General features: G+C 53.7%; 2 protein-coding genes across 5 annotated transcripts; one reads left to right on the top strand and one right to left on the bottom strand.

Moving 5' to 3' along the window:
- The first annotated feature begins 6,672 nt into the window (after positions 1–6,672).
- On the top strand, positions 6,673–12,872 carry ELOF1 (elongation factor 1). 4 transcript variants are annotated; one of them, XM_070792893.1, is made up of 5 exons: positions 6,724–6,773; positions 7,568–7,653; positions 11,584–11,717; positions 11,898–11,968; positions 12,228–12,872. In XM_070792893.1, exons 3-5 carry the CDS (start codon positions 11,602–11,604, stop codon positions 12,290–12,292), a joined length of 252 nt encoding a protein of 83 aa, XP_070648994.1. In that variant the 5' UTR covers positions 6,724–6,773; positions 7,568–7,653; positions 11,584–11,601; the 3' UTR covers positions 12,293–12,872. The 4 variants fall into 4 exon arrangements, with proteins under 4 accessions (XP_070648992.1, XP_070648994.1, XP_070648993.1 ...); XM_070792892.1 differs by having other exon boundaries at positions 6,729–6,773; positions 7,509–7,653; XM_070792891.1 differs by lacking the exon at positions 7,568–7,653 and having other exon boundaries at positions 6,673–6,773.
- A 4,726-nt stretch (positions 12,873–17,598) lies between these two features.
- CNN1 (calponin 1) lies at positions 17,599–25,459 on the bottom strand. The gene is made up of 7 exons (XM_019964217.2): positions 25,302–25,459; positions 23,180–23,301; positions 19,616–19,682; positions 19,338–19,475; positions 19,031–19,141; positions 18,443–18,589; positions 17,599–18,350 (listed from the first exon to the last, which is right to left on the bottom strand). Exons 1-7 carry the CDS (start codon positions 25,362–25,364, stop codon positions 18,105–18,107), a joined length of 894 nt encoding a protein of 297 aa, XP_019819776.1. The 5' UTR covers positions 25,365–25,459; the 3' UTR covers positions 17,599–18,104.
- Between the last annotated feature and the right edge of the window lie 523 nt (positions 25,460–25,982).

The raw sequence follows: 25,982 nt of genomic DNA, 5'->3' as shown, positions 1-25,982 counted from the left end.
GATTGAGGGTAAGAGGAGAAGAGAGCAACAGAGGATGAGATGGTTGGACAGCATCGCTGACTCAATGGACATGAGTTTGAGCAAACTCCAGGAGATGGTGAAGGACAGGGAAGCCTGGCGTGCTGCAGTCCATGGGGTTGCAAAGAGTCGGACACGACTTAGCGACTGAACAGCAACATGTGTTACTATGCTTACCAGGTTGTTCAGTGGTAAAGGATCCGCCTGCCAATGCAGGAGACACGGGCTGGATCCCTGGGTTGGGAAAATCCCCTAGAGAAGGAAATGGCAACCCACTCCAGTACTCTTGCCTGGAGAATCTCATGGACAGGCAGCCTGGCAGGCTACAGTCCATGGGGTCACAAAGAATTGAACCTGAACATGCACACACACACACACACACACGTTATTACTGCTGCTGCTGCTGCTAAGTCGCTTCAGTCTGTCCGACTCTGTGCGACCCCACAGACAGCAGCCCACCAGGCTCCCCCGTCCCTGGGATTCTCCAGGCAAGAACACTGGAGTGGGTTGCCATTTCCTTCTCCAATGCATGAAAGTGAAAAGTGAAAGTGAAGTCGTTCAGTTGTGTCCGACTTTTAGCTACCCCATGGACTGGAGCCTACCAGGCTCCTCTGTCCTTGGGATTTTCCAGGCAAGAGTACTGGAGTGGGGTGCCATTGCCTTTAAGCAAAGCTGGGGACTCCTTGGTGGTTCAGCAATTAAGACTTTGCCTTCCAAGGCAAGGGGTGGAATTCTGATTTCTGGTCAGGGAGCTAAGATACCTACCACAAGACTCATGGCCAGAAAAAAAAAAAGAAGCAAATTAAATACTTAAAAATTGTCCACATAAAAAAAATCCTTCAAAAAAATTAAGCAAAACTGTCTTACCAAAATGCCAACCCTGAGTTCCTTTCAGCTGGTATTACTACCAGCCAAGTTCTATGCCAAACAAACAAACAAACAAAAAACAAAAAACACCATCCCAGGACTTCCCTGGCTATTCTGTGGTTAAGACCCAGTGCAGGGGGCACAAGTTTGCTCTCTGGTTGGGGGAAATACTGCATGCCTCATGGTGCAGCTGGAACAAAAAGAACAAAAAACACACCATTGCTTCTAATCTTGACCAAGGAGGAAAGGGCCAGCAGTATCCTGGCTTCTCAGGGCACAGAAGCTTGACAGATTAAGTCAGGTGCCCAAAGTCCTGCTCAGGAAATGGCAGACCCTCCATCTTAACCAGGACAGTCAAGGCAAGCTCACAGCCACCCTACCTCTCCCCACTGACTCAGAGACTCCAGGCAGGCAGGAGTCTGAATCAGAAGTCGGCCTCGTGTCCCTGTTTGCAGGGCCCAGAGTGTGGAATTAGCCCAACATCCCAGTTCACAGGGCCCGGAGTGTGGAAAGGAGAAGTGACACATCCAAGCTGACACAGGTGGGAAGGAGAACTGGTCCCCCTCCTCCACCAGGGCCGAGCACTTCTACCGCACAGAGGCCCAAGTCCTGAGCCAACCCAAGGAGCACCCAAAGGGACAAGGCAGGGTGGACATACGCCCTCAGAGAGGGCTTCCATGCAGCTCAGGGCGGGGGACAACGTCCACCAGCACACGGCCATGGTTGGAAAGCTGCCTTGTCAATTACAGGAAATAAGATGGCAGAATTCCTTAAGATCACAGTCACAGAGTTTCATCTCTTCCCTCTCTTCCCAACCAACTGCATCTGATTCAACCATCACAGATATTGCCAACTCTGAACTCCATTCCTCACACCAGGTGCAGGGTCTGGCACCGGCGCCCTCACCGGGCCAGTTGGCTGTCAGCGGAGAGTCAGGTCATATGCACCCTCCTCAACAGTCTCTGAGGTCAAGACTCCTGAACAGTGAGGTGACACCTGCCTGACCAAACAGCAAAATGCACAGTCATCCACACAGCATGACCCTGGCTCCAGGAAAACATCCAGAGGGAATCTAGAAACAAACAGGAGAGAACGATGACGTGATGTAGGCTAAGGTGATGTCGCAACTTTGCAGGAAAGACGTTATGTTATCTGCCTTGTCAGTTTGCCCAGAGCAAAACAGCCTGACCCCTACTTCAGAGTGTGTGCAAAAATGAATTACAAGGGACTCACACGTTTTGGTGTAGAAATAAAATACAGTAACTCAACTATATTCCAAAATAAAAGTAAAATTAAATTAAAACTACAGAGTAGAGTAATTCAACTATAAAAAAAAAAAAAGAAGTAAAAAATACAGTAGAAAATGAACATCCACACAAAGATCTGAATAAAATAGCTCATAGTAGCTTTATACATAACTGTCCCAAACTGGAAACAATCCAAATGTCCATTTTCAAGTGAAAGGATAAACAAACTGTGTTCCATCCATATGATAAAATGATAAAAAGGAACAACTACTGACATACGAAACATTTGTTGATGTTGTTTTGTCACTAAGTCCTGTCTAACTCTTTTTTGACCCCATGGACTGTAGCCCCTCTAGGCTCCTCTGTCCATGGGATTCTCCAGCCAAGAATACTGGAGTGGGTTGCCATTTCCTACTCCAGGGGATCTTACCTGATCCAGGGATCAAACCTGCGGCTCCTGCATTGGCAGGCAAATTCTTTACCAGAGCCACTAGGAAAGTCAAACACAACATGGACACAGGGAATTCTTCGGCAGCCCAGCAGTTAGGACTTTCACTGCCTAGGACACAGGTTCAGTCCCAGGTCCGGGAACTAAGATCCTCCTAAGCTCCAAAGCCAAATCATCCCCCCACCAAACAAAACAAAAAAACCATAGACATGTCTCAGTCATACTAAGCTGAGTTAAAGAAGCCAAACTCAAGAGACTTCATATTGTATGATTCTGTTTATGTGACTTCCTCAAGAGCACAAAGTTATAGGAACTGAAAACAGATTAGCTGGTGTCAAGGGCGGGGGGGTGGGGTAGGAATTGACTACAAAGAGACATAAGGAAACTTCTTTGGGCGGGGGAGGGTGAAAACATTCTCTGCTGATTATGGAGATTGTTTCACAGGCCTATGTATTTGTCAAAACATGCAGTTTGTCTGTCAATTATATCTAAATAAAGATGTGAGAGGAGGGAAGGAGTAAAAGTAGAGAAAGGAAAAAAGAAAAGGAGAGAAGAAAGGAAAAGGGAAAGAAAACAAAAAAACAACCAGTGAACTTGGCAATCATGAGGGAATATAGAATTGTCCAAATATATACTATGGCAGTCATGCAATAGCTACCTGTAGATGTATTGACCACTACCAAGAGGAAATACCAAGTTGCAAGGTAACATTATGGTATAAGGTAATAGCTCAGATGGTAAAGAATCTGCTTGCAATGCAGGAGACCCAGGTTCGATCCCTGGGTCGGGAAGATCCTCTGGAGAAGGAAATGGCTACCCACTCCAGTATTCTTGCCTGGAGAATCCCACTGGACAGAGGAGCCTGGTGGGCTACAGTCCGTGGGGTCGCAGAGTCCGACATGACTAAACGATTAACACTACTACTACCACTATGAGTGTATCCAGGTTTCTACAAGCAAGATCAAACCAGTCAATTCTAAAGGAAATCAACGCTGAACATTCATGGGAAGGACTGATGCTGAAGCCGACGCTCCAATGACGCGAAGAGCCAACTCATTGGAAAAGACCCTGATGCTGGGAAAGATGGAGGGCAGAAGTGGACAACAGAGATGAGATGGTTGGATGGCATCACCAACTCAATGGACATGAGTTTGAGGAAACTCTGGGAGATGATGAAGGACAAGGAAGCCTGGCGTGCTGCAGTCCATGGGATCGCAAAGAATCAGTGGGACTGAGAGACTGAACAAGTTAAGACAAGACAAGCCTGAATAGAGTCCTCCAGAGAGGCACTTCCTGGGGTGAAGCTTGACAGTTCCCAGAGTAACAGTGCCCCCTAGAGGACTTCTGGAGATAGGTTTATTGGAAACAATCTCATTACAAGTTCTTTTCTTAAACACTCACAATGAAAACAGTTCTTATCAAGACTGCCAGGGACCAAACACTTGCCAAAGTCAACAGTCAACTGTCTTTCATCTTACTCAAACTCCCAGCCACATGTGACAACAGTTGATCACTCTTGTCTTGCAATACTTTTTTTCTGGAGACTTCTAGGAGAGGACAACCCATGTCTTTTTCCTCCAATCTCACTGGTCTGGCTGGTCTCTTACTGGCTCCTCCTACTCCTAATCTCTAAGGTTGGGGAGCCCTGGTCTCCTTTCTTTAAACTTATTATTTTATATTTATTTATTTGGCCGTGCTAGGTCTTAGTTGCAGCGTGTGGGACCTGGTTTCCCAACCAGGGATAAAACATGGGCCCCCTGCATTAAGAGCACAGTCTTAGCCACTGGACCACCCAGAAAGTCCCTGGTCTCCTTCCTTTTTTTTTTTTTTTTTTTAATAATTTTATTTATTTTTTACTGTGCTAGGTCTTGGTTGCTGCACAGGCTTTTTTCTAGTTTCGAGCAGAGAGCAGGGGCTGCTCTCTAGTTGCCGTGTGCAGGCTTTTCATTACAGTGGCTTCTGTTGTTGTAGAGCACAGGCTCTAAGACAGGTGGGCTTCAGTACTTACAGCACGTGGGCTTAGTAGTTGTGGCTTCTGGGCTCTAGAAAACAGGCTCAATAGTTGTGGTGCATGGGCTTTGTTGCTCTGTGGTATATGGGATGTTTCCAGATCAGGGATCAAATCCTGCACTGGCAGGCAGATTCTTTCCCACTGAGTCACCAGGGAAGCACCCCCTGGTCTCCTTCTAGCCTTCTTTTGCTGCACTTTGCCCTTTACCCCTGAAACCCCAAGTGACCTCCTCTGTCCCAAGGCTTTAAATCATCTCCATATGTAGATGACTCTCAGAATCACATCCAACTTCTTCTTCTGAGCCCCTAATATCCCTTCCAAAGGCTTTTCCATACCCTCTCTTGCTTCTCTCAAACCTGTCACAGCCAAACACAACCCTTGACCTCTCCTCCAAATCAGTTCTCTCAAGCCTTTCCTCTTCTGAGTAAGAGGCAGCACCCAGGGTTTCCAACCTTGATTCTCCTCTCTCCTTCACTCCCTCTTCTTTTTCTAATTATTTTGACTGTGCTGGGTTTTTGTTGTAGCTTGGGGGCTCTCTAGTTGCAGAGCACCAGCTTAGCTGCCCAGTAGTATGTGGGATCTTAGTTTCCTACTGCTGCTGCTGCTAAGTCACTTCAGTCGTGTCCAACTCTGTGCGACCCCATAGACGGCAGCCCACTAGGCTCCCCAGTCCCTGGGATTCTCCAGGCAAGAACACTGGAGTGGGTTGCCATTTCCTTCTCCAATGCATGAAAGTGAAAAGTTAAAGTGAAGTCGCTCAGTCGTGTCTGACTCTTGGCGACCCCGTGGACTGCAGCCTACCAGGCTCCTCCATCCATGGGATTTTCCAGGCAAGAGTACTGGAGTGGGGTGCCACTGCCTTCTCCGCTTGCTTAGTTCCCTAACCAGGGATTAAACCCTGGTACCCTGCAGTAGAAGGTGGATTCTTAACCACTGTGCCACCAAGGAAGTCTCCCCTCTTAGGTTCTACTTCTGTGTAACTTCTACTCAGCTTCTGGATTTCATCCTGAGCAGCAGCCTCCCGGGCAAGCCTTCTCTAACCTCCCAGACTAGTTGGGCAACCTTCTTCACCATCATATGCTCTGAAATCTACACACTCCCCTCTGCTGAGCTGAACAGTGTAGCAACTGATCCTTTATGTTTCTTTTTTATTTTTATTAGAGGATAATTGCTTCACAATGTTGTATTGGTGTCTGCTGTACAACATGAATCAGCCGTAAGTATGCATATGTCCCCTCCCTCTTGAGCCTTCCTCCCACTTCCCCTCATTCTACCCCTCTGGATGGTCAGAGTACGGGCTGTGTTACACAGCACCTTTCCACTAGCTGTCTTACACACAGCAGCACATATATGTCAATGCTACTCTTTCAATTCATTCCGCCTGATCCTTCCTCAGCTCTGTCCAGCCTCTTCACTGCTGCTGCTGCTGCTGCTAAGTAGCGGCAGCCTCTTCACTACATTGTGGGAATTGTGGAGCTTAGTTTTCCCCTCCCCTCACCCTTACTGCCTGTCCAATCTCATGTATTATAGCTTCCACACTCAAAATTGACCAAGACAGGACATCACCAGGGAGTTAGTTAGAAAGGCTGACTTCCAGGTCCCACTCCTGACCTAGTGAGCCAGAATCTAAGTTAGAATAAGATCCACAGGTTCTTGTTAAAGTTTGACAGGAGCTTCTTACAAGCTTCTCTCACACTCTGATTCAGCCATACAGTTCTGTGCATGTTCTTAGCACTGGGATATATGTATGTGGCTGACGTCTGGGAGGCCCATGTGAGTTGCCAAGGGCTGGGGCTTGAACTGGGAGAAAAGATAAGTGAAGATGCTGCAGCCAAGGGCGAAGCTGGCTTTCCAGGGCTACTATGGCCAGGTCCACCTCTCCGGAAACGCGGTAACTGCCAGTGCGGGAGCGTACCAAAGTTGTGCCCACAAGCGCCGGCTCTAACTACCAAGTATGGTCAGGCCCTTGTGCAGGCACACTGCGTTCCTGCTGCCGGGCCCGAAATGGGAGTACGCGTGCGCACAGAGAAGATGCTGGAGTAGGCGGGGCTTCCTCGCTGGGCAGTCCCAGCCTCGGGAGAACGAGAAGGCGGGGGAGGTAAGAGATTTCCGCTTCCGCCGAAAGCCGGAAGTCACTGTCTCCCGGGTGAACGAGGCGGTCGCAACAAGGGTGTGAGTGCAGGTAAAGGTTCACGCGGGCGGACGTTGGGGCCGGGTGGGGCTGGGCGCTCTGCGACCCCAGGGTGCTCACGGAGTCCTGAAGGAGGCGCCGAGGGCCCAGGGCTCGGGGAGCGGCCCATCGGGGAACTTGATTGCCTCAGGTCTCTGCAGGTCCCAGCCCGCTGCTCGGAGGCCTGGATGCTACCGGCGGCTGGCTGGAGGCGACACCGAAGCTTCGGTGAGCCTGGATGAACAGTCCTCCCACCGCCTCTTGAGTTCGGCCAGGGGCGATGGCTGAGCTCTCTTCCATCTTCTTGGCGCGCTTTGGACTTAGGTCGCCACCTAAGTACAGTCCCCGGTCCCCGGAACTTTACATGCAGTCCATACCCCTTTTCTGCAGTGTAGTTGGAGGGCACTATAGTGAAGTGAAGTCTCTCAGTCGTGTCCGACTCTGCGACCCCATGGACTGTAGCCTACCAAGCTCCTCTGTCTATGGGATTTTCCAGGCAATAGTCCTGGAGTGGATTGCCATTTCCTTCTCCAGGGGATCTTCCCAACCCAGGGATCGAACCCGGGTCTCCCGCATTGTAGACAGACGCTGTACCGGAGGGCACTATAATCACCGGGAAAAATGGGATTCTGGGGCCCATCTCTAGCTTCAGGAGACTTGTTTGTATCTACAACAGATAGTTATTTAGCACTTAATGCATACCAGGCACTAGGCGTACTGCTGATTCGTTGTTGTTTAATTGTTCAGTCCTGTCCGACCCCATGGACTGCAACACTCCAGGCTTCTTTATCCATGGGTTTTCCTAGCCAACGGTACTGGAGTCGGTTGCCATTTCCTTCTCCACCGGATCTTCTCGACCCAGGGATCAAACCCCAGTCTCCTGCATTGGCAGGTGAGCCACCAGGGCTGCTGATTCCAGCCATGGACAAATCAGGCTCCTACTCCAACCCGCAGAACTGACATTCTAGTTGGGGGACGTCTGGTGTGAAGTTCAGAAAGTTGCCTTTTTCTGAGCAGCCCGCAGGTGATTCCATGGCAGGTGGAACCCAGGGTCTGGCTCTGGGGAAATTTTTCCAACAAAACACTCTGGCCAAAGGTGGGAGCCTGGGCTGCCGAAGTGGCTACACTTTACTAAAGCCTGCAGGGTCTTGTGGTTGGCATGCTGCTTTCGTCTTCCGTTGCATCTCACATCCATCTCCCTGTTGCTCACTGGGCTTCAGCTGTATCAGTCTTCTGTTTCTCAAGAAAAGCTGGTGCTTCCTTGAAGCCTTTGCAATTGAAGCGTTTCCAGCCTCTGCCTGCACTGTCTTATGTGGATTTTCTTTCTCTCGTCGTTCAGTCCACGTTCAGTCCATTTTAAATGACCCTTCCCCAAGGGATCCTTCAGGTTCCACCCTTGAGTGAAGTAGCCCTGTCCCAGAAAAGTTCACATAGCCTTGTTTTTTGTTTTTAATTTTATTTATTTACTGGATGCCCTGGGTCTTTGTGGCTGCGCTCGGGCTTTTTCTAGTTGTGGTGAGCAGGAGCTACTCTCTAGTTGCACTGCAAAGGCTTCTCATTGCAGTGGCCTCTCTTGTGGCTCACAGGCTCAGGAGTTGTGGCATGCAGCCTTAGTGACCCCGCAGCATGTCAGATCTTCCCAGACCGGGGATGAAACCCGTATCCCCTGCATTAGCTACCGACTACCGAGGAAGTCCCACGTCGCTCTGTTTTATTAACCTCATAGCACTTGCCAGTGGCTTGCCAGGTGGTGCTAGTGGTAAAGAACCTGCCTGCTAATACAGGAAACGTAAGAGATTTGGGTTCAATCCCTGGTTGGGGAAAATCCCCTGGAGAAGAAAATGGCAACCCACTCCAGTATTCTTGCCTGGGAAATCCCATGGACAGAGAAGTCTGGCGGGCCACAGTCCATAGGGTCACAAAGAGTCAGAGACGACTGAAGTGACTTAACACACACACACACACACACACAGCACTTGTCAATATTTGAAATTTTTTCCCTTATTAGTTAGCTTAAGGGTCTGTCTTCTCCACCAGAATATCAGTTACACAAGAGCAGACACCTCACCTTCCCTGATTACAGCACTGCTGTGTCTTGCTCTAGGCCTGGCATTGGTTGGTTCATTCATTCATTCAGTAAATATTTGTTGAACACCAGCTCTGTGCCATGAACTGTTCTAGGCTCTGAGGATACAAAGAAAAGACAGAAATCCCTGCCCACAAGGAGTTCACACTCTGAGGGTGGTGGACAGGAACCAGTGAGGAAGCTATTGTGATCATCCAGGCCAGAGAAGACCTGGACTCTGGACTCAGATCACAGAACTGGCCCTGGGAGTGGTGAGAAGTGGTCAGATGCTGGGCGTCTTCCAAAGGGAGAACAGTAGGGAACTTCCCTGGTGGTCCAGTGGTTACGAACCTGAGCTTCCGCTGCCAGGGCGCGGGTTCCATCCCTGACTGGGGGAACTAAGATCCTGCATGCCTCAAGGTGTGGCCTAAAATAAACGTAGGGCAGTAGGATCAGGGTGAGATTAGGGGTGTGAGAGGGGGCAAAAGGAACTGAGGTCAAATCCAGGGTTTTTGGAAAGGTGGACTTGCTGTCTGATGAGCTGAGGAAGACAGCAGGAGAGCAGATTGAGGTGTTTGGAGCTGGGTTTTGGACAGGTCATGTTTAAACATTGGTTAGCATCAGGTGTGGCTGAGGCAGGTGGTCAGGAAGGCTACAGTTCAGAGGAGGCACTGGAAGCAGTGATGCGGGGTGGAGGTGAATGTATTTGGACAAGGGAGAGGCCCAGAGACTGAATGAGTGGATTCACTATCCTTAGCAAATTAGAGAGGTGGGGTGGGGTTGCAGCAGCAGAGACTGCCAGAACCTGCCATCAAGGAGTGAGTGGGGAGAGTCCCGGGTCCTGAGAGCCCTGTGAAAAGGGTAGGCGGAGAAACCGGTATGTCCAGTGTGCTGAGGAGTGGGGACTGCCCTGTGGGGTGGACAGCATGGCAGGGGCAGTGGAGAGAGAACCGGAGAGAAGGCAGACAGCTCTATTCGAAAAACTCTCTAAAAATGAACAGATTGTTTTTAATGATGGGCAAAGTCATCCCAAGTGTGTTTGTTAATGATCCAGTAGAGAGAGCAAGTGTGATGCTGGGGTCTAAGGCCCAAGGTAACGAACTGTGTTTGTGGGGAGCGAGGCCGTTCTTCCATAGCAAAAGAGGGAAGGTCAAGTGGGTGGTCCTGGCGACTTGTGGATTGTGGATGTTCACTGCCAGCTCCTTCTGTTTACTCAGTGAATTGGAAGCACCTTTAGTTGAGAACAAGAACATCAGATAGAGAGTGATCACACGTGTGAATGAAACACTGGTCTTTCTGCTAGTCATGGAAGGATGAGACCAGAAGCAGGGGTGGACGGGGGTGGGAGGGGCGCTTCGGGAGGTTAGCCCGGTGCCTGACATGGGAGATTGCACTCAGTGTAGCTGCTGCTGCTTTCCTGTCCACCTGCCTCTGAGGCATCTTCCCCTGGACATGCCGTTTGCCCCAGCACCTTGCTCTTCCTTTGTGTCAGACATCAGAGAACAGGGCCCCTTTTCCCCTGAGCCACCACCTCCGTCCCACACCACAACCTTGGGAGTCAGCCCGGACCCTTCCTTCTCACACTGCTCACCCGCTCCCCTGGACTGTTCCTTCTCGACATGCTCACCACTGGCTTGTCCCCTCTGTCTCACTAACCTGCTGCTGCTTTTCACCCTGAACAACCCTCTCCTGGTTCTGACTTCATCTTCACCCAGGCTTTCCACCCATCCCTTTCCTTAGTCCCTCTCTTTCTCTTCTTAAAAATATTTATTTATTTATTTGGCTGCACCGGGTCATAGATGCAGCATGCAGCATCTTCAGTCTCATTTCAGCATGCGGAATCCTTAGTTGCAGCATGCGGGATCTTTAGTTGTGGCATGCAAACTCTTAGTTGTGACATGTGGGATCTAATTCCCTGACCAGGGATCGAACCCAGGGCCCCTGCATTGGGAGTGTAGTCTTAGCCACTGGACCACCAGGAAAGTCCCTCCTTGGTCTCTTTAAAACACCAAGCAATTTCATCCCTACACTCCCCACAGCCTCCAGCATCCATCCAAATATTCAGAACACTCCCACGTGCTCCCTCCCCACCCCCTTTCTCCCCGCAGCCTGCCCCTCTACCCAACCCACATGGTCCCCAAACCCTGGCCAGGCCCTCACCCTTTTATATGGCATTTCCTTGCTCCAAATGCATGTCCCCGTTTCTCTGTCCAGCAGCCCCTCATCTGCAAAGAGCCTGCCGGAGGGGCCCCCCAGAAGGTTCTGTCACATCCTTTCAGTGTCATTCCTCCTGGGTGGCATTGGCCTGTCCCGTGACAGAAGGAGCAGCCTGAATAAAATCTCTGGCTCCTGAGCACTCCTGCCTGACCGGCCTTCACAGAGTCTCGTCCTCACCAGGAATGGTGGCCTCCTGTGTAGGTGCTGGCAGCAGACAGGCCAGGCTCTTACCATATGTCCTGTTCGCCCTCCCTGTGAGACCAGGCTCGGATGGAAACTTCATGCCACTTCATAGACAGGAGACTGAGGCACAGAGAATTTAAGGAACCCACTTGAGATCCTGCAGGAAGTGGAGGAGCTGGGGTTAGAATCCAGGCCTCCTGACCCCATAGTGCACTGAGGTGGTCTGCCTGCCCAGCCCCTGGGAGCCTCAGGCAAGACCTCCCTTCTCCAGAGGCAGCCAGCCTGCTTCCTAGGGCATCGGGCTGGGGGGCTGCATGGGGCCCACGAGTCACTGACTTCTGTCCCTTCTGCCCACAGGTTCACTCCCCTACAGACATGGGGCGCAGAAAGTCAAAACGGAAGCCACCCCCCAAGAAGAAGATGACAGGCACCCTGGAGACCCAGTTCACCTGCCCCTTCTGCAACCACGAGAAGTCCTGTGACGTGAAAATGTGAGTGGGGCCAGGGATCCTGCCTCACGGGGCCACTTCCTCCTTCCTCAGTTGGGGTGTCGCTCACCCCCACCACTACCCTATCCTCCAATCTGCCCCAAGCCCTCCTGCTTAGGGGGATCATCACCCACAGACAGAGGCCCCTTCCTTCACTAGTCCCTGCACCTCCTCCTGTTCCAGGGACCGAGCCCGAAACACCGGAGTCATCTCTTGTACCGTGTGCCTAGAGGAATTCCAGACGCCCATCACTTGTATCCTTGGGAATCCGGGCTTTTTCCAGGAGATGGGTTGGGGGTTCTGGGCGGCCCCAAGTGGGCTGCTCGAGGACACCCAGCCCTGCAGCGTGCCCTGGGGGCATGGCCACGGAGAGGAACCAGCGCCACGGGCTGACTTACGTGGTGTGAACGGGGTTCAGGGCAGTGGTCTGGCTAGCAGTGGCGTGAGCTACAGAAAAGTAAATGTGGGAAAGGGGTCCAGTGCTACCAGTTGCCCTTGACTGCAGCGGCTCAGATCTGTCAGAACCAGTGGACGTGTACAGCGATTGGATAGATGCCTGCGAGGCTGCCAATCAGTAGCGACGCAGACGGCTCACCCCCATGGCAGCCCCGCCCACTGGGTACCAATCGAGAGACATTCCAGGGTGTGGGTCCAGAGCCTTTGCAGCCCCGAATGTGAGTGTGTGCAGAGTGGGTGTGTGTGTGTGTGCACACGTGGCTGCAGGTGCGACTGCGGGGGAGTCCTCGTGGGAAGCCGGTAGAGTTGAAGGGTGGTGGGGCCCCGGGGGCCTGAAATGCTTGTTCAACAAGCCTTTGACTGGCTCCAGCCTCTAGCACCTGGGCCACCAGCTTCAGGGCCCTGTTTTCTCTAGAGGCCTGCGTCCTGACCCCCCTGTGCAAGGGCAGGCCCTCAGAGGCTGCCACCGGCCTCTCCAGCGCCTTCCTGTACCTCACCAGCACTTGGCCATTGAACAGGATTGACTGCTCCCCCTCCCCAGCTGCCTTCCCAGGCCTCTGGCCTGGGATTCAAGTCACAATCCCATGGGCCCCCTGGCAAGGCGGCCTGTTTTCATGTTCCCTCGCTTTTGTAGAGGAGGGAGGGGCTGGGCTGGGGACAGCTGTCTGTCACAAGCCCTTAAATAAAGCAGCAAACGAGGAACTCCCAGTTTTCTGATTTCCTGGGCTCTGGGTCAGACCCAGGGGCTCAACGCAGGAAAAGGGGAGACTGAGGCATTCAGAGTTTGCCCAGCAGGCCGTCTGAAGTGGGGTTCAGTCAGTCCTTCAAACCATCCCACGTTTTATCCACTCTACAAGCATTCAAGGTGAAACCCGGGCCGCTGGGCTCAGGGGACAGGGATAAACGCACAGGCATCTGGCCAGGCATTTACAGTCACGGTGGAAACCAGGGCCAACAGAGCCCGGGGTAGGGGTGGGGTGATCAGAGAGGGCTTCCTGGGGGATCCCCCTAAAGAAGGTCAGGCTCCAGGGCCCCCCTGTTCCTGAGGCTGCTCTCAGGTGTGCCTGCCTTCCCGCCGTGTTTCAACAGCCACCCTGGGAGGAAGATGCTCACAGGTGAGGAAGCAGGCCAGAGATAGGAGGTCGTGGGCCCAGGGTCCCACAGCCAGCAGGCTTCACAGCCCAGGGTCTCACTCATGAGTTCAGGGTCCAGGCAAAGGGAACAACTCCTGGCTTCCTGGGGGCTGAATGGGGCGAGGATCCCTGGAGGGAAATAAGGGACCAGACTGTTGTCCTAGGCTGGTGGGAGACTGGAGGTGGGGCCAGATGCACGTGTTCAGTGTAACAAATATTGGTCTTGGCACTTGCCTTGCAGTCCAGGGGTTGGGACTACAAGCTTCCAATGCGAAGAAATGTTGGTCTTTGTCCCTGGATCCTGGCACAAAGCTAAAACGCTTGGAATTTCCTGGGCAGCCAGAGTATCTTCATCATTCATAAAGAGCCCAATTTTGCTCACTGGTGAGATTGTGCTAATGAGGTGATTTAGAATGGGGCCCTAGACATCCTTGGGGCTTCCCAAGTGGCACGACGGTAAAGACTCCACCTGCCAGTGCAGGAGACCCAGGTTCAATCCCTGTCGGGAAGATTTTTTAAAGGAGGAAATGGCAACCTATTCCAGTATTCTTGACTGGAGAATTCCATGGACAGAGGAGCCTGGTGGGCTGCAGTCTATGGGATTGCAAAGAGCTGGACACAACTTAGTGGCTAGACAACAACGAATCAGCATTACCCATAGTGTATGAAGTAAAGTGAAAGTCTCTCAGTCATGTCTGACTCTTTGTGACCCTATGGATTATACAGTCCATAGAATTTTCTAGGCCAGAATACTGCAGTGGGTAACCTTTCCCTTCTCCAGGGGATCTTCCCAACCCAGGAATCGAACCGGGGCATCCTGCATTACAGGCAGATTCTTTACCAGCTGAGTCACAAGGGAAGCCCAAGAATACTGGAGTGGGTATCCTGTCCCTTCTCCAGCAGACCTTCCCGACCTAGGAATCGAACCGGGGTCTCCTGTATTGCAGGTGGATTCTTTAACAACTGAGCTATGAGGGGAGCCCCTCACAGTGTTTAGTATGCATTAAGTGCTCAATAACTAACACAGCTGAAGTGTCTGAGCACTCAACAGCCTCAGCATGGGACTGATTCCTGAGGAGGAATCAGCCAACCTACCAACCTTTGGGAAGGGGCCTAAAGGAGATCAACCTGAATATTCACTGGAAGGGCTGATGCTGAAGCTGAAGCTCCAATACTTTGGCCACCTGATGGGAAGCTGACTCACTGGAAAAGACCCTGATGCTGGGAAAGATTGAGGGCAGGAGGAGAAGGAGGGCAGCAGAGGATGAGATGGTTGGATAGAATCACTGACACAATGGACATGTTAGTTGCTCAGTCGTGTCCGACTGCGACCCCATGGACTGCAGCCCACCAGGCTCCTCTGTCCATGGGATTTTCTAGGCAAGAATACTGGAGTGGTTGCCATTTCCTTCTCCAGGGGATCTTCCCGACCCAGGGATCGAATCCATGTCTCCTCTGTCTCCTGCATTGCAGGCAGATTCTTTACCTGCCTGCAGGATATGAATCTGAGCAAGCTCCAGGAGATAGAGGAGGACAGGGAACCCTGGAGGGCTACAGTCCATGGGGTCGCAGAGTCAGACATGACTTATCGACTGAACAACAACAATGGGACCTACAGATGAAGTGCTTTGAGAACAAGATCTGATGAACTTCTGCCTGTGGTGAACACTTAGAGGTGCCGGAACACATGGAAAGGATTCGGGAGTTCCACACCCCTCCCCACGCCTTGCTGTCTGTGCCCCTCCCTTCTGGCTCCTCCTGAGTTTGATCCTTCCATAATAAAACCAAAGTAATAATAAAACCAGTGATCTAATAAAAAGTAAAATGTTTCTCCAGGTTTTGTGAACCAGTGTAGTAAATTAACAAAATCTGAGGAGCGGGTGGAGGGAACCCCACCCCCATCCCACCCCACCCCTGGATCTACAGCTAGTCGGTCAGAAGCACAGGGAACAACCTGGACTTGTGATTGGCTCCTGACTTGGGGGAGGGGCAGTCCTGAACGGAACCCTTATCCTGTGGGATCAGGTGCTGTCTTGAGGTAGTGTCAGAATTGAGTTAACTGATTTGTGGTGTTGGAAACAAAAACACACCTGAACAAGCAGACGGCAAGATCCCAGACAATCTGGTAGTCCTGGTGCTCTGGCAGCACGGGGCAGCTCAAAGCTCCTCCACGCAGCCCCATGAGCCTGGGCAGCAAGTGGAAGGATGATGGAAACTCTGTCCCAGGGCCACCCTGAGGACAGAGGCGCCCAGTGTGATTCCTGACACAGTGCCAGCAGATGGTGACCCACCAGGGCAGCAAGGAATATGAACAGCAGAGGAAGACGCTGAGCTGGCCAGAAGCCCTAGCCACCAGGCCCAGCCGTTGGGTCTGATGGGTGTCCCCCGAGGCCCACTCTGCCCTGACATGCCCCCAACCCGGTGCTCCCACCTTCCCTTCCAAGACTTCACTCAGGTGGGATCCCGTGGCCAAGGCAGGACCCAGTGGACATAGACAGAGTGATTGGACAGGCACCTGGGTTGGGGGCTGCTCTCTGCGGTCCAGGGAAAGGGGCCTTGCTCTTCTGTCAACTAGGGCCCGCCTACCCCAGTCTCACAGTCTAAGTGCTAATATGGTGCTGTTTTCCCGAGGAGGCAGGGCCCTGGGCCAGGCAAGGATCCTCCTCAGCATAGCTTCCCGCCGCTGGCCCTGGGGGAGCAGGACTCGGGGTAGCCAAGCCAAGAGCTCCTGGAATCTGCTTTACAAGGCTCCAAGGGTTGTGCAAGCGCAGGGGGCTCCTGATGTCCATCCCAGCAGGTCCCCCCCTTCCAGCCTTGCCCCGCCCCACCCCCCCAGCCCACCCTGGGGAGGTGGACTGCTCTGAGCCCCCAGCATGGCAGGCCACATCCTCTCCATGGAACCCTGGCAGTGGGTAACTTCTGGGCAGGAAAGCGGGAAGAGTGGGGTCCCCTCTGAGATGGGGAGAGTTGGGACCTCGTCCAGACTTCTGGGATCCCTGGCTGGCAGGCCAGGATTGGAGATGAGCCCTGAGCACAGGGCACAGTGTGAGCCAGGCACACAGGCCAGCTGCACCGTGTGGTCAGCTACTTAACTGCTCTGTGCCAGTTGGGAAAAGGCCATCGCCCTGGGCATCCGGAGTGCCCATCTTCCCCACTGCCCTGTCCTCTCCCACCTCCCACAGTTTGGTTGTTGTTTAGTCGCTCAGTCATGCCTGACTATGCAACCCCATGGACTGTACCCCTACACGCTCCTCGTCCATGGCATTTCCCAGGCAAGAATACTGATGTGGGTTGCCATTTCCTCCTCCAGGGGATCTTCCCAGACCAGGAATTGAACTCGAGCCTTCTGCATTGGCAGGTGGATTCTTTACCACTGAGCCACCACGGAAGCCCCATAGTCTACTCCAGGACTCAAGGATTCTCTCTGCCCACAGGGGCTTCCAGGACTGGGCTTGTAGTCCATTCTCATGATCAGTGCCAAATACCATCCCCTGTCTGGAGGCATCATTTCATTGAAGCTTCCTGTGACTCCCACAGGCTTCAATGTCATCATTTTCCTGATGGGAAAACAGACCTAGGGAGGGGAGGTGACTTGCCCAAGGTCACTTGGCTAGCCAGCTCCAAAACTGTGATTCACATGGTATCTCACCCATCCCAATGCTGACCTCGACACGACCCACAGGCTCCCAGGGTAGGTACACGGGTGCTGAGCGTGTGTGTGTGTGTGTGTGTATTGTGTATCTGTGTGAAGGTGTGTGTTTTTGTCTTGGGTAGGCGTGTGTACTGCACGTGTGAGTATCTGTGTGTGAAAAGGTGTGTGCACTAAGGCTGCAGGGAGTGTGTGTACACCATACACATGAAGTGTGCATTTGTGTGGATTTTGTCGGGGGGGCGGTGTGAGTCCTGGGTCCACCGAGTACTGTGATCTCAGTATGTATATCTTAGGTTGCCTACGTGTGAGTGTGTGTGCACCTGTGCAGATGTGTGTGCAGGAAATGGAGTGTACCCTGCGCGTGCGCAGCAGCCACACAGGCCCCAGGACAGAGCGTCCCTAAGTGCTCAGGTGATTGTGATGGTTGATGATGTTTAGTCGCTAAGTCGTGTCTGACTCTTTGCAACCCTATGGACTATAGCCCGCCAGGCTCCTCTGTCCATGGAATTCTCCAGGCAAGAATATTGGAGTGGGTAGCCATTCCCTTCTCCAGGGAATCTTCCCAACCCAGAGATCAAACCCGAGTCCACCTACATTGCAGGCAGATTCTTTACTGACCAAGCCACAAGGGAGGCCCCTCGGGTGATTTTACAGCCATTTATTGTGCTCCAGTGAAGTAGAAAAAGAAAGTGCTCGCGTCACAAACGCCGCTGTCACATCCCGTAAGCCAGCTGCAAACCAAACCGCGTGTGTCCGCTGGGGGTCTGGGCATGCAGTTTGCACCCGCTGCGGGAATGGGGTGGGGAGGGGTTGACCCTTGGCTCTGGGGGCTTCGCTTGGGAGGGCTTCTTGTCCTGGCAGGGGGGGAACCCAGCTATGGGGAGTGGGGGACAGCGGGGTAGCTTTGCTCAGTGCGTCCTTTGGGTGCTGTGGGGAACACCCAGCTCCATGTTGGACCCTGCAGCACACCAGGGAGGAGCCCCCTCTCCACAGCCCCCCCCCACCTTCTGCTCCCCCCAGACGCTAACCCTGTAGGCAAGTGCCAGGGGGCCAGAGGAGCCATGCAGGGGGAGGGGGTCGGCAGGCCGGGCTAGGCCCTGCCAAGAGCAGCAGCCAGCCTCCCTGGGGGAAGGCGGGAGGCCCGGGGCCCTAGGCAGAGTTGTAGTAGTTGTGCGGGTGGTGGTTGTGGGCCGGCTCGCCCAGCTCAGGGTACTCAGGCGTCAGGCAGTACTTAGGGTCGTAGACCTGGCGGGGCAGCCCGTACACTGTCATGCCCCGCTGCGAAGCTCCCTTGTTGCTGCCCATCTGCAGGCTGACGTTGAGTGTGTCACAGTGCTCCATGCCCAGCCCCGGCTCAAAGATCTGCCGCTTGGTCCCTGGTGCAGTCATGCCGGCCTGCGGAGGGCAGCACAATGGTCAGGCCATAGGGGACCACGAGAGCCCCACCAGCCCGCCACACACAGGGCCCCCCTTGCCCCGCAACACACCTGGCTGGCTCCCTTGTTGGTGCCCATCTGCAGGCTGATGGTGGCCTGGTCCAGGGGCTGATCCGTGCCCAGCTTGGGGTCATAGAGGTGGCGCCGGGTGCCGTAAGCCGTCATGCCCTGCTGGCTGGCAAACTTGTTGGTGCCCATCTAGGGAGCCAGGAGGAGAGCCACACAGGGGTTACAAGATCCCACCGAGGGCAACCAGACATAACTGATGTCAGCAGACACACGGCCCTCTAATGAGGCCCTGTTTCCACACCACTGGGGCAACAGAATGGAAACTGAGGCTCACAGAAGGTGTGTCACATGACTGCTAAATGGCCTGATTTCCAGGGTTCAGCTACTCATCACCTGAGCAAGTGCACTAACCTCCAGGCCTCAGTTTTCCCATCTGTATAAAGGGTATGACGGTAACAGTACCCACCCCCTAGGACTGTCAGAGGAGTGAGTTAGGGTACCGAAAATGCTAAGGGTTTCCTAAAGGCCACATATTCTGTACCCCCTGCCAACCCACAAAGCCTACAGGGACCAGGGTGCCCTCCTCAACCACAGCTCATCAGCAAGACCCAGGCGAGGAAAGGGCCATACCTGTAGCCCGATAATGTTCCGCCCTTCTCTTAGCTTCTCTGGCTCAAATCTCCGTTCCTGCTTCTCCGCGTATTTCACTCCCACATTCACCTTGTTCCCTTTCGTCTTGGCCTGGGTGAGGAGGGGAGGGCCAGGGACTGACAAAGGAGCCTCTGGGCCACACAGCTGCATTTAAAACCCTGAGAGGCACCCGCTTCCCCTCTCCCACTCAAGCAGGGACTGGGGTGGGAGTACCATGCAGGGGGTGGAGTACAAGAAGCTCCACCCACATCCCAACCCAGAGCGCCCACCCTTCACCCACACTCACCATGCTGGCCAGGGCCAGAAGGGTGGACTGCACTTGCGTGTGGTTGGTGTTCTCGAACAGGTCGTTGGCCTCAAAGATATCGTGGGGCTTCACCCCGTACTTGGTGATGGCCTTGATGAAGTTGCCGATGTTCTCCAGCTGGAGGGGAGCCGGCAGCGGTCAGGGGTCGGGGGCATGGGCGGGGCTGGGTGGAGGTGGGCGGGGCTACGGGTGGAAGTGGGAGGGGGCTACGGGCCAGAGAGTTAAGAGACTAAAGAGTTGAGAGAGTCTGGGCTCACCTGATGCCAGTTCTGAGTGGACTCATTTACTTTCTTCACGGAGCCTGGCTGGAGCTTATTGATGAACCTACAAGGCGTAGGGGAGGGGGCTGAGGCAGGGGACTCCCTGCTGCCCGTATCCAAGCCCGGCCCAGGGGGACCAGGGGTCAGGGTGACAATCAGGGGGCGCCAGACTTTTTGCAGTTTCTCACTGCAGTCAGACCTCAGGGACAGCCCCACCACAAACCACCCAAACACGCGGGCTGGGAGATGGGAAACCAGCCTCAGGAAGCTGGACCCGTTCGGATCAGAAAGCCTCCCTATGGGAGGTGGAGAGTAGTCGTCTGGGGTGCCCCCGCCTCACTGGTGACCATGTTTCAGTTTCTTTTTTTTTTCCTTTGGCCGCACTGCACCACTTGAAGGATCTTAGTTCCCTGACCAGGGATTGAACCTGGGCCCTCAGCAGTTCAAAGCCCTGAGTCCTAACCACTTGACCACCAGGAAATTCCCCAGGATCCTTTTCTTATTCAAACCACTACCTCTGGGAGAGCCCACAGCTCAGCACTGGGGCCTCTTCTCAGGCCACCATCACCCTGGTGATCTCATTCAGTCTCTTGACTTTTATTTATTTGGCTGCTCTGGGTCTTAGTTGTGGCATGTGGGAGGTTTTTTGTTTTGTTTTGTTTTTAGTTGCAATATGCAGACTCTTAAGTTGTGGCATGTGGGATCCAGTTCCCTGACCAAGGATGAAACCCAGGCCCCTGCATGAGGAGTGTGGAGTCTTAGCCACTGGACCACCAGGAAGTCTCCAGTCTCTTGACTTGAAATGCCATTCATATGCCAATGACTCCCCCAAATCTTCCTGCAGCCCACCTCCCACTCTCCATTCCATCTCCCCACAGAGTAATAGTATATTTGCTCAGTCATGCCTGACTCTTTGCAACCCCATAGACTGTAGCCTGCCAGGCTCCTCTGTCCATGGATTCTCCAGGCAAGAATACTGGAGTGGGTTGCCATGCCCTCCTCCAGGGGACCTTCCCAACCCAGGGATGGAACCCAGGTATCCCGAATCACAGAGGGATTCTTTACTGTCTGAGCAACCAGGGAAACCATCTCCCCACTACATGTGGGTCTCAAACAAATGCATTGCACCGAGACTCCTGATACCCACCTCCCCCTACAGAACTCCCTCCATCTTCCTCAGCTCACTAAAAGCCCTCTACTGCCCTTGACACTCCTTTCCCTTTTTCTCACCCCACATCCAATCCCTCAGCAATTCCTTTGGCTCGGCCTCCTGAAGACTTCCAGAAGCCCACCTCCACCCTACTCTGAGCCACCAGTGTCTCTCTCCTGGGCTCCTGCCATGACCTCTCTGTGTGCTCCCACTTTCCATCTCGTGCCCTCCAGATGCTCGTAACCCTACAGCTAAAATGCCCTTCTTAGAACAATTCCAGGGACTTCCCCTGTGGCGCTAGTGGTAAAGAATCTGCCTGCCAATGCAGGAAATGCAGGAGACTCAGGTTTGATCCCTGGGTCAGGAAGATCCCCCGGAGGAGGAAATGGAAATCCACTCCAGTGTTCTTGCCTGGAAAATTCCATGGACACAAGAGCCTAACAGGCTACAGTCCATGGAGTCCCAAAGAGTCGGACGCGACTGAGCACACACGCACTCTCACCCCACAGGGCCAGGGTTTGATCCCTGATTGGGGAGCTAAGATCCTGCAAGCTGTGCAGTGTGGTCCCCAAAATTTCCATTATGGTTTATTGTAGGATATTAAATAGTTTTCTGTGCTATACAGCAGGACTTTGTATAACTTTGCTGTACAGCAGATGTGAACACAACTGCAAATCAACTATGTGCTCAGAGGCTCAGCTGTGTCCGACTCTTTGCAACCCATGGACTATAGAGCACCAGGCTCCTCTGTCCATGGGATTCTCCGAGCAAGAACACTGGAGTATGGTGCCACTTCCTCCTCCAGGGGATCTTCCCAACCCAAGGATCAAAACCGCATCTCTTATGTCTCCTGCATTAGCAGGCAGATTCTTTACCACTAGTGTCAACTGAGAAGTCTATAAATCAACTATACTTCAATTACAAAAAAAAAAAAAAAAAATCCTAAAGTAATTATCTTCCAATTAAAAGAAAATATTGGAACCTTGAAAAAGAAAAAAAAAATCCAGTTACTACCCAGTTCAAAACACTCCAATGCCTTGAGAATAAAAGCCTAACTCCTTAGCATGAATGACACAGCGACCCTGCACTATCTGGCCCCCAGCTAACTCCCTCCACTTTCCCTGGTCACTCCAGCCTCTTCAGCATCCTTGAACCCATAAGGCATGTTCCCACCCCAGAGCCTTAGCACTGGCTGTCCCCTCTACCTGACCCACTCTTCCCTAAGATGCCCCAGCAACAACTTCCCTCACTTCATCCGAGATTCTGCTCCAATGCTACCTCTTCAGAATGAGCTTCCAAGCCATTCTGTACAAAACAGCAACACTTCATTCCTCCGCCCACCCCCCATCCTTCCCAGCTTGACTTTTCCCCATGGTACTTCCCACCACAGGCCTGTATGTGCTTATTTCATCAATTATTTGTTCAATCATCTACAGCAGGACTAAAGTTCTGTATGCGCCCCAAATCAAGTCTATTTTGTTCACTACCCCCAGTGCCTATACCTGGCTGGCACACAGCAGGCGCTCCATAACTGCGCCTTCTCCATAAACAGGTGGGTGGCTCTACACCCTTTAAGGCCTGGGACAGCAGACCATCCCCCCATTCCTTGGATATGGGTGAAAAGCATCCCCCAAGTCCCTCTCTTTCCAGCAGCTAGGGCTTGGTAACATGGTGACTTTGGGCAGCTTCTAGAAGATTCCCAAGTACAAGCTCTGGCCCACATGGTTACCCTGCCCTGGGTCAGACTCAGAGATGCAGACAAGACCCAGGCTGGACTCAGGGTTCCTACCCAGAAATAGGATTGTGGTGAAATCTAGAAGGTAGAATCTAGAGTCAGGGCTTGGGAATTGTGAGGGCTGGTCTTTCTCTTGGTTATTAGGTTTTGAGAGGAGGAGAAAATCCGGACCCACTGAAATTATTGTGGCACATCCCTCAGATGTGTGTGCTCAGTCCCTAAGTCGTGAACGGCTCTTTGAGACCCCATGGACTATAGCCCACAGGGCTCTTCTGTCCATGAAGTTTTCCAGGCAAGAAAGAATACTGGAGCGGGTAGCCATTTCCTTCTCCAGGGGGGATGTGGCTTGGTGTCTTTTAGCTGTGACCTCCCATTCTTGGGACTCCGGAGACAATAAATGCGGCTCCTCTGTATGCCTGGCAGTTCACACTCTAGGTTCTGAAGTCATTTCTGTTGGCACAGCGTGGGACTTTGGGTGACGTGCTTTACCTAACTGGGCCTCTGTTTACTTTACTGTTAAATGGGTACAAGGATTCTCTGCCACCTCAGAGTTCTGTTTGGAGGTGTCAGATATCAAGTGTCCAAGCTCTGACCTCATGGTCACTTTGAAGGGTTCAGGGAATTGAGATGAGGGGTTGGGGGGCGGCCCAAGTGGGCCACGGTTGCCCCCACTCACTCGCAAAGAATGATGCCGTCTTTAAGGCCGTCCATGAAGTTGTTGCCGATGCGGCGCCCCGTCACCCCCTCGATCCACTCTCGGAGCTCCTGCTCCCGCTGGTGGTCATACTTCTGGGCCAGCTGGGGGGTAGGGGGCAGAGAGAGAACAGTGAGGACACAGCGGAGAGTAGGGCTGGCTCCCTGGCCCAATCCAAGGCTCCCTAGTCCCGATCTCTTCCCTCATCCCTTCCCAACTAAGGCAATTCTGTCCCAGCGTCCAATGGAGGGGGGTGGCGGGGGGGTGAGGGGGGGGGGGCGCTGAGGACCAGAGTTGAGGTGGCACCTGCCCAGGGGGCCATTCCAGGCATTCTGAGGTTTGGCACCAGAGAACATGGTCTAAGGGGTGGGAAGAGAGATACTCAGAGCTGGGTGGGGGGCGGCGCCTGGCCTCTTGGTTCCCCCTCCGGACCAAACTTGGGGCTTAGCTTCCCCTGGCCCTGCCCCCTCCCTCTCCTGGATGCTTCAGGCAGGGGAGGAGGAGCCCAGAGGAGGTGCCCGGTATGCCGCCTTGCTGGGGGCTGGTCTGCCTTACATCCCTGTCTCAGTGTCTCTCCAGGTCCTCAGCGATGGGGCTCCCTCTCGGGCTGGGGCTAGGGTCTGTTTTTGTCTCACTCCGGGCCTCATGCATGTCTGTATTTCTCTCTCCCCATCACAGGATGTCCTCAGTCTCTCTCCCCGCTCTTTCCTTGGCTCTGTCATCCTGTCCCCATCTCTGCCTGTCTGGCTGGGGGTGGGGCTCATGGTTCGTCCATCTCTGCTTTCGTAGGTCTCTGTCTCTCCGACTCCAGGTTCCCTTCTTCCGATGGGGGGTGGCGGTGGGGGTGGAGGACTCGGCCCTTTCTCCGCCTCTTCACCCCTGACTCCGTCTTATCTCACTCAGGCTCGCCCTCCCCCATTCCGTCTCTCATGTCTCAGGCTTCCAGAATCTGTCTGCGTCTCTCCCTCCTCTCCTCTCCCACTTCGCACCCTCTCCGTATTTCCAGAACCCTCTACCCCAGCCCAGACTGGCTCCCGGCCCCTGGGGAACCCGGCTGCCCCTTTTCCTGGGGGAAGGGAAGCAGGAGGGGCGGCCCCCTCACCTGGCCCCGGCCCTGCCGCCCCCCTCCCCACCAGCCCGGCTTTATAAAGCAAACCGGCCCTTATATAGCGCGGCCCCGCGGGCCGGGCTCCCGAGGCCGCCTTATATGGCGCGGCGGCTCCGCACGGCTCTGGGGCCGGCGCTGGGGGAAGGGGGGGCGCGGCGCTGGGATCCGTCTCCCGCCCAAGCACTCGCCCCCCACCTGCCCCCTCCTCCAGCCCCGAGAATCCCCCCGACCCTAGTTTCCAATCCCAGCTCCTTCCTTCCTGCCTGTGGAACAGGCGATCCGAGCCTCAGTGTTCCCTTCTGTTAAATGGGACAGGGATTATTCCCCTAGCAGCGCTCATGGAGCGTTCCAGTGAGCTGGGGACTTCAAATTTGCAGCCCTGGAGACGCTGACCCCATTTTGATGTGGGGGTGGGAGCAAGTTCAAGGGCCCAATTCTTCACCTCCCTTATAAAGGACCTGAGAGACTTGTCTCCCCTCTCTGAACCTCAGTTTACCCATCATAGCATGAAAGCCATGTGTCTTCTCAGCTCCAAAATCAGGAGATTCCGCTGTGTCCCTAATGCCCACCCTCTGCCCTTCCCCAGCTGTCTCCCTTTCCTTCACAGTTTCCCACATTTTGGGGCCCTACCTCCCAGGAACCCCAGCTCTGGAGCACACCCTCAAAGTCAGGCCAGGAGTGTGCAAAATCAAGGAACAAAGAGGTTAACAGGGAACCCTGATCAGGCGGGGTTTTCCCAGTGGACCCACCGCCTCAGTTTACCTGTGACCGCCTGCGTGCCCACGCCACATTTATACCCCAGCAGTATAGCTGAGGGCTTTGGGATGCTCAGGCCAAGGAGGTAGGCAGCCCCCTCCCCATATTGGCCCTTTTTCTGTCTCAGGTTCCAAGTCACTTGGGACAGGCAAGAAGGGGGTCCAAGGAACCCCAAGAGCCCGGCCTCTGGCCTGGCAGGGCAAGTGGGCCAGGCTGGGGTGGGAGGCCCTCCAGCCCTACCTTGTTCTTGACCTCAGCCGACAGCCCGTAGGCGGGGCCTCGGTTGAAGTGAGCGGAGGACATGCTGGTTGATGGTGGGTGGGCAGCGGTGGCAGCGCGCTGAGGCCGGCGGCAGCAGCTGAAGCTCCGTCTGCACCCTCTTCCCTCCTCACACGTTTTTGAAGCTCTGGAGGCGGCCCGGGCCTCTTCCAAGACCGTCCCATTGGCCGTAGGGACCTGCCAAGGGGCGGGGCGCCCCCCACCTCGGCCACCCCCACTTCGTGATGTCAGGGCCTTGGTATTGGGAGCTGATTGTGTCATTGTTTCCACCTAGGGGGGCGGCCTGGGTTATTCTTTTTTTTTAGGGGGGGGTTTGCTTGGCCAGGGGCTTCCCTGGTGGCTCAGACGGCAAAGAATCTGCCTGTAATTCAGGAGACCTAGGTTCGATCCCTGGGTCTGGAAGATCCCCTGGAGGAGGAAATGGCAACCCACTCTGGTATTCTTGCCTGGAGAGTTCCATGGACAGAGGAGCCTACACCGGCTACAGTCCATGGGGTCACAAAGAGTTGCACATGACTGATCGACTTACACTTTTCCCTTTCAGTTGCTTGGCCAGAGACCAACCTTGCCCCACTCTCCCCTGTTTACTGGGCCTCCGGCTGGGTCTCTTAATTTCTATTTGTCTGTCTCTGAGGCCATCTC

This window comes from Bos indicus, chromosome 7 (genome assembly GCF_029378745.1).
Source record: "Bos indicus isolate NIAB-ARS_2022 breed Sahiwal x Tharparkar chromosome 7, NIAB-ARS_B.indTharparkar_mat_pri_1.0, whole genome shotgun sequence".
Classification (NCBI taxonomy): Eukaryota; Metazoa; Chordata; class Mammalia; order Artiodactyla; family Bovidae; genus Bos; species Bos indicus.
Note: the sequence above shows the minus strand (reverse complement) of the source record. Positions and strands in the feature narration are given on the sequence as shown.

Excerpts from the sequence above, each read along its gene's own strand:
- CNN1 (XM_019964217.2), bottom strand. The coding sequence starts at position 25,364 with ATGTCCTCCGCTCACTTCAACCGAGGCCCCGCCTACGGGCTGTCGGCT. Across the intron at positions 19,683-23,179 it reads GACGGCATCATTCTTTGCGA|GTTCATCAATAAGCTCCAGC; the intron begins GTGAGTGGGGGC and ends TACGCCTTGTAG. Across the intron at positions 18,351-18,442 it reads CCAACAAGGGAGCCAGCCAG|GCCGGCATGACTGCACCAGG; the intron begins GTGTGTTGCGGG and ends TGCCCTCCGCAG.
- ELOF1 (XM_070792891.1), top strand. The coding sequence starts at position 11,602 with ATGGGGCGCAGAAAGTCAAAACGGAAGCCACCCCCCAAGAAGAAGATG. Across the intron at positions 11,718-11,897 it reads AAGTCCTGTGACGTGAAAAT|GGACCGAGCCCGAAACACCG; the intron begins GTGAGTGGGGCC and ends CTCCTGTTCCAG. Across the intron at positions 11,969-12,227 it reads ATTCCAGACGCCCATCACTT|ATCTGTCAGAACCAGTGGAC; the intron begins GTATCCTTGGGA and ends GCAGCGGCTCAG.